This window comes from Solanum pennellii, chromosome 6 (genome assembly GCF_001406875.1).
Source record: "Solanum pennellii chromosome 6, SPENNV200".
NCBI classification, from domain to species: Eukaryota; Viridiplantae; Streptophyta; class Magnoliopsida; order Solanales; family Solanaceae; genus Solanum; species Solanum pennellii.
The window spans coordinates 54,185,652-54,196,647 of NC_028642.1; the positions used below are offsets into that span (position 1 = coordinate 54,185,652).

The 10,996-nt window shown below is 32.0% G+C and overlaps 2 protein-coding genes across 2 annotated transcripts in view; both read right to left on the reverse strand.

The window, feature by feature from the left end:
• LOC107023242 (ubiquitin-conjugating enzyme E2 2) overlaps positions 1 to 1,416 on the reverse strand; it is a 6,251-nt gene extending 4,835 nt beyond the window's left edge. Inside the window, exon 1 of the mRNA XM_015223866.2 lies at positions 1,263 to 1,416. The gene's annotated coding sequence lies outside the window, so the exon portion shown is untranslated. The remainder of the gene's footprint in view (positions 1 to 1,262) is intronic.
• Positions 1,417 to 3,648: 2,232 nt separating this feature from the next.
• Positions 3,649 to 8,206, reverse strand: LOC107022651 (probable WRKY transcription factor 61). Its single transcript, XM_015223248.2, has 6 exons — positions 8,035 to 8,206; positions 7,698 to 7,787; positions 6,872 to 6,958; positions 5,644 to 6,222; positions 5,373 to 5,486; positions 3,649 to 4,794 (listed from the first exon to the last, which is right to left on the reverse strand). Exons 1-6 carry the CDS (start codon positions 8,116 to 8,118, stop codon positions 3,793 to 3,795), a joined length of 1,956 nt encoding a protein of 651 aa, XP_015078734.2. The 5' UTR covers positions 8,119 to 8,206; the 3' UTR covers positions 3,649 to 3,792.
• Between the last annotated feature and the right edge of the window lie 2,790 nt (positions 8,207 to 10,996).

The window sequence follows — 10,996 nt, forward strand, 5'->3', positions numbered from 1 at the left end:
TTTGGGGGGGGGGGGGGGGAAGGAGGTACAATCAGAAAAAGTTATTACTTTGTTGTATATTATTTAATTTTTAATATGTAACTTTTTATGTCTCATTATAAAATGACTTGGAATTCGACATGCAAGCAATAGTATTATACACACACTGAGAGGATGAGAAAAGGGTCTAAAAAATAGAGTTTTGTCGAGTTTAGGAGTTCATTTGGGAAGTAGTAAGTAGGAGGGTTCAAATGACAAACGGAGCCAATTACAAGAGACTCCCAAGCCAGTCCGCCTTAATTTTATTTGTTTCTCTTCCTTATTTAACTTGCTATCCTTGTAATATTTACTTTTTTTTATTCATGGATTCAACTCAAATGGTAATTTCTGCTTCATCCACTCACTATCATGGTCCAACGATATTAGAAGGTACCAAAAGAAACCCTTTTCTCCCCAAAGAAACCATTTCGGTGATGACAGTGCTTTGCGATGACAATAAATATCAGTCCAATAGGCTAATCATTCATCAATCCGCACTTGTATTTTTCTCCTATGATTTCCATCACATACATACTTTAATATTTTATATCATTTTAAAACATTAATACCAATTTGCAAGAGATACACATGCTACAATACATGCTCGAGTACAAGTTAACAAACCCAACAAAAGGAACTACTATTGAGCTTTTTCTGTTTGCCCTTTATTTTATTTAATGACCCATAAAATCTATCTAGAGCCAACCCTTACACACTTTGAAACTTGGGGATGATGAGCCCAGCCCTCTACCCTCCTCCACTTAAATACTGCACTTTAATTCACTTGGTGCACGGTTCAAACTTATGACCTAAGTCAAAAATTTTAGTTCTAAACACCACTTCAGGATCAAAAGTATGTAAAAGTTGTTTATATCACTTAACACAGTCATCCAGGTATAAATCAAGTTCTCATTTGGCTTAACTCATGATCTAATTATAATCATCTCAATCAAGTAACAAAGCTCAAATTCCAGAACAATAAATTACAATAATCAACTGTAGCACACATGAATTAGGGCTCGCACATACAATTCCCCTAATATAACACTATTTACTGAAGATCAAAAACTTCTCGCTAACTGTCGCAAAAGCACAATCGCATAAAATTCTTAAACACTCTCCAAACTAAATTAGAATTATCCAATTTAACCGCTTTCGCTTTTAACAAAAGATCAGTTCCTGTCCAGTTTCCTTGAACTCTAAAGATCCATCGGAAATTGAAGATATAAAATCAAAGGACTTACCAATACGGCGGTAACAAGGCGGTGAGGTAGGGTTCAGAGCTAAGGTCCTGTGCTTTGTGTTCTCTCGTAGCTGCCCCTGGAGTTCGCAAAGCGAAGGAGAGAGAAAGATAAAGGCAGAGAGGAATAATATATAGTGTATTATTGCGTGATGAGCTTTGAGTTGGTCCCAATTTAGCCGGCCCTACGTGTACTAGTATCTCATTCGTTGTATTTGGCTTTGCATCACAACCATACATTTAATTACGCGATTTGTCGATTCATCTTAAATTTTTAGTTTTAAATAAATTGATTTTTAATTTTGATAGCTAAACTTATATATAAACTTCCATTTCTTCTAAGGAAATAGAACATAGCTTATATGATATTATAATACTAAAATATAAATTTGTGTCTAATAAATTTTTTTTATGTATTTTGAAGTACTATAATTACAGACTAACACAAATTAAAGACAAATGATTCATCGTTTACACTAATTTATACTCCATGATTATTTTAAGTGAAAGTGTATAGTTAGATAAGAAACTCATAGATAAATTTAATTGTCTCCTTAGTAAGATATATTTAATTCAGTATGAACAAAAATAAATGTATATATTCTAAGCACAAAGTTAAGGATCTAAAGAAAAGAAATCTGAAATTTATTTTAAATTGTCTCGTTATAAGTAATAAGAAATTTAAAGTTATTTTTATAAAAAAAAATGATGACTTTTGTAGACAACTTAATAAGAAAGGAAATGGGATGCATAAAATGAGAGATATGAGAACATATATTAACTACTAGTAAAGAATTAAGTATTAATGTTTGCACATCAACATGTTGCGATTTCGTCTTTTTATTTTTTTAATAAAAATAATGACTCTGTCACCAATTAAAAATAAATTATGTATGTAATGATGACGAATGAGAATAATTTTTTCTCTATTCTCTTTAATGTTTTGTTTTGTTTGAGCTTTTCATTCGAAAATGCATCACTTAATGATTGCATTGACGTATAAAAGGAGACAATATGAATATATACATTTGCGGACAAGTTGAAAAAGGAAACCAATGCGAGTATGTGATATATAAAATCAGATAATATGAGAATATAATTTAACTAGCTAAAAGTAATAAAGTTATTTTACGCATATTGATTTATATTATCTTTCATATTTTGTAATCGTCATAAAATTTTTGACTATAGCACCAATCATAAATCTATGTATATGATACAATTGGCGAATGGACATATTTTTTCGTGTCCTCTTTAAATTATTTTATTTCATTTAGCTTTTTATAAAAAGTCTAACTTAACTTCAAACGTCGATTATACATTTTTAAAAAGAAGACGAGTAAATTTAGGACAATTAACATACATATATAAATTGCAATATAAATCCCTCAGGCATTAGTGGAGATTGATGCTTACAACACTGACAATATTAGAAATCTTTATATGTGAAATGGGATTCATCAATCTTATTTAAGATTTGTAGTGGGTCACACAATCAATTAATACCCAACAAACAAACAAAAAATATCATAAGATTGACATCAACAATACAATAAATAGTAATATGATTGACGAAAATAAAAATAGTTCTCATGCCGCGTAAGACATTCTAACCTAACAAAATAAGAAATAGAATATATTCCAACATGAAAAAGATATGATGTTAACTAGTTGAGGAACAACCGATTTTGCAATGCGATTCTCAAAATAGCGGTGTTAAATAAGCGAGTTCGGCTGAATTTGAGCGGGTTAAAATAAGTTGAAAGTTACATAAATTTAAATGAATTGAACTAAAATAGACTAACATAATTACAAGTTATCTATAATTTGAGCGAAATTTGTAGCGTATTCGTATGTGTGTTAGTCAATGTAAATTCTATAGTCCAATTTTATATATTTTATCGGAGAAATTGAATCATAGTTGATTGATGGACAACCCACTATATATTATTCCACTTTGCTAGAAATTAAAATTATTGTGCTAATTATTAGATTCTGAAAAAAAAACATAGAAAGCCACTTACACAAACATTTTTAAAATTATTTAATATTGTATCAAATTAGAGATAGTATATACCAGAAGTTTATCAATTTGTGTGATTAATATTCCGATGAAATGTTAATTGACCAACCTAAATAGTACCATTACTATTTGCTGCTATAGGTTTCGTTGATTAACTGAACAACGTAACAATAACCATAATATATTCAGTATAAATGAAAATTTCTACGTCAATTCTTATTCTATTTTTTTGCTAAATCTTCAAGGCTGTTTGTAATATCCCAGTCAATCTTTTGTAAACACCAAAAAAAAAAATAGCAAACAATTCATCTACTAAATAAATAATTTACATTTGTACAAAAATCTTACAACCATAGTCAAGTTAATTAACAACAACAAATTACAAATGCTAATTCCAAAGTGTCAATTGTGTTTATGACACTAAAGCGTATCTACAGACTATACAGATGATTGATCCTTCTAACTACAAAGTTCAATTTTAGAGGTAAAACATGAAGAAAAAAAAAATTAATCAATCAAACTTACTATCACTAGGAGAGGTAGATTTACCCTTATTAGACGTCGAAAATGGTAACGAAGAAGAAGATTGCCCGAAAAACACCATGCTATTATTCCCAGGCTGCTGTGTACTATTACTATTATTATTATTATTATTATTATTCGCGGAAGCAGAAGAGGTTGGTTTATTTAACAAACTTGACGAACATTTGTTCGGATTTGAGCTTGAAGGGAGACTGGACAAAATTGGAAATGGCTGAGTAACATTTAAATTATGGACGGATTTGTTTTCAATTGGAGAATTTCCAATGATCGATGTAAGAGCTGCAGCTAATGCGGAATGAAAATTTGGGTCTGATGTTATTGCTTTGGTTGCAGCTGCAATTGTGTCTGGTGGTAAAGAAGATTGTGTAGTATTTTTTTGTAAATATGATTGGAAAATGTTATCTTGACTTGATCTTGATGAAAATGTAAGTGGACCAAAATTTTGGTTATTTTTGTTATAGGTTTGATTTGGATAATTATTGGTCCAAGAAATGGGAAGGGAATTGGATTCAAGTACTGAGCTAAAATTGAGGTTTGTGGTGGAATTATTGTTATTGTAATTATATCTAGGAGGAAAATTCTGAGTCATTCTGTTTAGATGAGATAAGGAGGACGGGGACGAGGACGAGGTGGAAGTCAAATCGAGTGTAATTGTAGGGAGGGAATTAGGTGCGGATGCTGAGATGGATGAATTAGGGAAGTAATATGGCGATTTATGATGTTTTGAGGTATCAGAGAGATAGAAGTTGAGTCCGTTGATATTGGCAGAAGTAGTGGTGGTAGGGGTAGTGGTGGTGGTGGCAGTTACTTGTGGGTTTGGGTCTGATGAATTAGACGAACCGGATAACAGCATGCTAGCGGCCGCTGAAGTGGTAGAAGCCATTGCGGTGGCTGAAAGAGGAAGAGTATGGTTGTGTGTTCCTTCATATGTGGTGATCAATATTGACATGTCTTCCGCACATCTTTGAACCTACAAGACCAACAAGTAACAATTGCATCATTACCATGATAATGTAGTACTAGTACTACTATTAAATTGAATAATTATAAAATTTAATTTATCAGATCGCTTAAAAGATAATGACTAATACTTTTAGTCCCTTTCACTATATTTGATACTGCTTCTTTACTATTACATCCTATGTATATTTTCTTAATAAGAAGCTTTAAAAAAATTTATAATCACACAAATGTAAAAGTGTAATTGAGATCACAAATATTAAAAATCTTCTATTATTTTTATAAAAAAAAAATTGTATCGAGATAAATTATGATGAACAAAAAAAAATTAATTAACTTAAATTACTATAAAAAGTGGAATAAGATTTTACACTTTTAATAAATAAGTTAAATTAATCTATAAGGATTAAATAAGCTATTATAGAACATAACTTTTATTTGGTGTTCTAGAGCTTGATTAACTTCGGATTCATGCATCGTATAGGAATTTTTCCCTGAGTTTAAACTCGAGACATATCTAATTAAGATGAAGAAATTTCAATCATCCCTCCACAATTCAGATAATTTTATAAAACCTATATATATTACCTGCTTTCTAACTGGGCAATTTGGTGCTACGGTGCAACGATAGTAAGCTCTAGGGCATGGATTTCCTTTTGCTATTTTTTGACCATATTTTCTCCATTGGCATCCATCATTCATCTGATCAATAATATTACAAAAAAAAAAGAGTTAAAAATTAAAGAAAAATCATTACTAACATAATTAAATACATAGATTAGATTGCATTCTTTACTTAATTATAATCAATGTCACAATATGCATGCATGTATTCCAAAAAAATAAAAAAAATTCTTACCGTAGGGGCATCACATCTGACTCTAACAGAAACCCTAGCTCTTTTAGTAGGGTTTTGTTGCGAAACATCATCTCCATCTCCATTATTTCTCATCGTCTTGAGATTTTTATTCGACGTCTCTTCGTTTTCATCCTTATTAGCTTGAATATCATCTAAGCTATTCTCCGGACTATAATTCACTGGTGAACATTCAGTTGGAGTTGTTTCGAACTTGCAATCCAATCCTAAATCAAGGCTTTTATTATTATTACTAATAATAATAACTCCTTCATCGTCATGAACTTTATCTTTCTTTAAGATTTTAGATAAATCATCTTTCTTCATATCGCTAGTAGTTCTTCCTAAGCTGAGGGACACAAGTTGATCAGCTTCTTGATCAGATTCATGATCATGATGTGTTGTACTAGTGTTGACAGTAGTACTGCTTGATTTTTGATCAGTTTCTTTTTGAACGATATCGTGGAATTGGTTCTGGAGATTTCGATATTCCTTCATCATTCGATCTAAGTGCATTCGAAGCCTCTGATTTTCTTCCATTACTTCTCGCATTTCATCTTTGGCTGATGCAAGCTGATCGTCCTACGAATTTTAAGAAAGAAAGTGAAGACATTTAAAACTTACCGAATGTTTTTGAAAACATGTAAATTTTGGACATGTATTACATTTTGTGTGATTATAAAAGGATTCACAAGGGGTGCTAAGAATGACATAAAGTTAAATGGTTTCTAAATTAGGGAAAAAATATGTTTCTTTTCAACTAATTTAAAAAATACTATCATATATATATAAAATGAAACGAATGGATAGGGATGAAAGAATATATATTTATTCCTCAAATATGTAAGGGTATACTAGTAAAAAATCACTACTCTCCATTGAAATTTCCCAGTGAAAACTGTTCAGACTATTATCATAGATATTTTGATTAAATCGATGACAAAAGAAAAAAAGTGTTTTTATACCCAAAAAATAAGAATTCTCCCAGTATTTTTGTGAGAAGCGATTTCTATGTATATCATAGATAGTGAAAAAAATCATGTCTTGTCATACAGATATCTCATTAATTCACAATAGAATAACCAATAGTGGAAATATTAGGGCAACATAATAGAAAGGGGTGAATCTTTTTGTGTTTAATTACTTAAACTATAAGAATCTGCTTGGGATCTGATCGTATGATAAATCAATTATAAAATTCATCTTGTAAAACTATGTGTTAAAACCAAACCTGTTCTTTGTGAGTAGATGAAGAAGCCATTGAGTTGTGTTCTGGTGGGGATCTTTCTCTCTTTACCATAACATTAACAGCACCTTCCTATTGAAAGCATTAAAATTAGACACTTAATACTGTGAAAGAAAATTAATTAGACATATATACAAAAAAATCTGTTTAATTTTTGCCCTAGAATATATAGTTTTGTCAAATTAAATGTCATGAAAAGTCATATGTGATGATTAAGTATGACATACATATGCAACAAGTCAACGGTCAACGGTTTAGAAAAAAGATGAAATTTATTTGACAACTATGCTCGTTATGAAGACTTTTTCTACTCAATCAAGTTGCTTTGTCGCGTCTTGGAGCCTCCAATCATGAAATTAATTAGGTTTTCATATTTTTCTATTCGTCGATCGTCTAAAAAATAAGTGATGTTTTAATTTTATTTAGATTTTTCATTAAAACGACACTTATTTTAAAACAGAGAAGGTAATACTAATTTACTTATTTCTAATTTATGAGCTCACTATATATAAATTCATGGAACATTATTTATATATTAGGTAAATATTTTACTCCTAAGATTTTGACAATTTCATAATTGTGACGAGATCAACCTAACCACTCCCGTACTAATTATAAGCAAGTGTAATTTATTTTTCTTTTTTTTCTGGGTGAAAATAATCAATTGTGTAATGTGTACAATCAAATTAACTCACGGAAATGGTTCATGACAAAATAAGAATCCTATAAATTAAATTTCTAAAATATTTTACATAATTAATTCATTGAAATTAGAATGAGTTTAATTTGTTCCTAGTAACTAATTAATTACCTCTATATTGTCAATGTTCATGTAATCCTTGTGGTGAGGGGAGGATGGCTTTGATATATCATCCTCACGCTCTTTTCTTCCCTTTCCAAACTAAATTAAACACAAAACATAATTAATCTTATGAGGAACTAAATAATACACATAGTTTATGATGTGTATATTTAAATTAAAATGTGAAGATTTATTCTGAATTATGATTTGAAATGCAAGCTCATGAGATGGATTGAGAATTATGATATAAAAAATTTCAAATTTTTAATTAAGTATACGTATAGTAAGAATTATGAATAAGAAATTCAAGCTTCAGAAGTTTGATCCAAAAAATAAAAGTTTATACCTGATGAACAATATTTTCTTGATCATCGATATCGCGATCTTCATCATCAGGACTATAATATTCAGCTTTGTTCTTGTTCTCCATGTATAGACCTAATTATCTCCTTTTAATTTCTCTAGCTAGATAGACTTCTCCAACTTTAGCAATATAGTCTTCTTTTATAAAGAAGAGCTACCAGTGTTTGACTTCTTTTAAAATGATTCAAACTCAGTGGCTTAATTAACAGCAAATAGATTAAACAAAAATGTCAATGCACCAATTGTTCACAACTTTAAGTAATAAATATAGTAAGATTTATGTATAATATATAGTCTTACTTGGAAAAAATGGATTATTAAAAAAACGGCTATAGAAGAAGAAATATTCAACTTCAACGTTTAAGTCCTTTTATTTTTTTTTAGATATACTCCGTAATGGTCGGTGTCTCTTCATTTCTGAGCTTTTAATTAATTAATTAATTAATTAATTATAATTTTCTCTTTATTTTCTTTCTTTTTCTCCAAGTTGTCACAGCTATTGTTGAAGTTTCCTAAGTCACATGGCCACATTATTTGCCAGTCAAACGATAACGTGATAATTTTCATCTGGTTCCATTATCTGAATTTCGATTTATTGTTCTGATTATTTAGTGAGATTTTACTGATTATATATTATTATTGGCGTAATTAATACAGATTCATGTTGAACTAAGTAGTAAAACCATTTTATATCAAAAAGGTTCTCTATTCTTTTAAGGATCGAATTTAGAACTCACTCATCAGGTTAAAGATATTAGGATTAGTTAAATTATCCCACTACATTCTTTTGTGGTAATTATTGTTCATATCGTCTCACTTTAGTCTTGTTGTGATACAATATACTATTTGAAGAGTTAAAAAGAGTTTTATCTTTTTCTGTTTTCTTCACGATTTTCTTTTATACATATATATGACCTGATGATATTTTTCATGTAGCTATTAAATATGTAAATTAATTTATTAGAAAGATTATATGTTCGAATTTATATAAACAATTGTTGACACCCAATTTTTGACCCACGTCAGCGTAAATTGATTATCAAGCTTCGCAAGTTTTCCAAACTATTTCAATTAATTAATTTTATAAATTTTGCGAAAATCAAAATAATATAATACATGAATTTTATGTTACTTCGCATACGTTTAACAGAACTTTCGATAATTACATATTTACATAATTATGTATATAATTCGTATATCTCATGATTTATTCAAAACCATCAAATATAAATTTTAAATGCTTATCAAACTAGTTTCATTTAAAATATAATTATACTTTGGAATTACTTTTACGACTTGGATAATTATTTTATTAAATAAAAAGGGCTCGTTAATCGATTGATGCAAAATTCGTCATTTTAATTGGTTATTCGTCAAATTAACCCAATCACCTTCTCCACCTTAATTAATTCCATTCCCAACAGCCCACAAACTCAAGTCCAACTCCCAGGCCCACGTTTTTCAGCGGCCCACCTCAACTCTTTCCAACCCATTACCAATTTTATTCCCAGCGGCCAACCAATTCGAGCCCAAATTCATAGGCCCAACACCCACCAAATTAAATCCAGCCCACCACTTTCACTTAAACCCCCTCAACCTGACCCAACTAACAACAATTCTCCAAACATCCCAACCCACTAAATCCAAATCCGGCCCACTTCCTTTCTTCTATACCCAACCCAAATCCTTTTAACCCGGCCCAAACTCTTAATCCGACCCGGCCCCCCATCCCCTTTCTTCCCTCTTCCTCTTCACATCGACCCAAAAACAGAAAAACAGGCACCATTTCCAGAAATTCCCCAGAAAACACAGACGCGACGTACGCCAAAAAATCCCCAGAAATCGCTCTCCCACACCCTCGCGTCTCCCTCACGTTCTCTCCCTCTCTCCCCAAACTCCTCTCTCTCCTCTCCTCTCCCCTCTTCATCGCACGTGAGCGAAGCGAGGGAGGACGAAGCCTGTGTCCTTTCGCTGCCACGCAGGTCTGCAGCACGCAAGGCGACACAGTCGTCCTCGCCAGCACGCGGACTGTCCTCGCAGCTCCAGATCGAGACACGTAGCCGCTCAATCGATCCCAACCGTCAATTCTCCCCTTCTTCTTTCGGAATGGAGTCGAATTTGCAGGAAAAGGTTGTTTATTCTTTAAGGGAAAGGATTCGAATTTCAAATTCGAGTCCGAAATGGGCCAAGAAATTCGTGGATCCCGCCCAAAAACTCGAAACCCTAAATCTCCCACTATATAAACCCCTTCCGTCTTCAAGAAAAAGGTGGGGACGTTTTGGTTTTGAGAAATTTTCAAAAAGAGTTGGAATCTTCCTTGAAAGTTTAGATTCTCTTGTGTTGGAAATTTCTGGAAAAAGAAATTTTCCTATTTGTTTGTTGCGCACTTTCGAGAGTACTTTGGTCTCCTTTCCTTTTGCTGTAGAAGAACGAAGGAGGATATCGAATTCGAAGATTCTCCCCCTTCTTCGTTTGCCTTTCCGAACTGTTGGCTGAAAACATTCAAAACCAGAGCTCCTCGCCTCAGTGTCAGTCGCGATATCGTCTTCCATTCCAACGACACCAGTCCATAAGAACGTCTAGCCGTCCGCGTGTGGAAGTCGTTCGCTGCTCGCTCGTCCCCAAGTTCGCTGCTCTGCGACAGGTAAACACCCTTCTACGTGATTTCTCCCTCTTCTCTTTTCCAATGTGATAGATTATGGATTGAAAATGGTGTCGTGCCTTGCTGGATGGTTTGTCGCTGTTAGTTTCGATACTGCTGGATGTGTTTCGCTGAGTTTACTTATTTCGTGTTGTTTCTTGTCTTTTCTAAGTTTGTCATGTCACAAACATAATCATCTTGTCGTGTCGACCTTGCTTTGTTTCTGTTTTAATGATCCGCAGCTTGATAAATATGTGGTATTACATTCTTTGTCCCTCCCCTAAAGTTAGCCGAACGAAACCAG

Excerpts from the sequence above, each read along its gene's own strand:
- LOC107022651 (XM_015223248.2), bottom strand. The coding sequence starts at position 8,118 with ATGGAGAACAAGAACAAAGCTGAATATTATAGTCCTGATGATGAAGAT. Across the intron at positions 6,959-7,697 it reads TGAACATTGACAATATAGAG|GAAGGTGCTGTTAATGTTAT; the intron begins GTAATTAATTAG and ends TGCTTTCAATAG. Across the intron at positions 4,795-5,372 it reads ATTGCCCAGTTAGAAAGCAG|GTTCAAAGATGTGCGGAAGA; the intron begins GTAATATATATA and ends TTGGTCTTGTAG.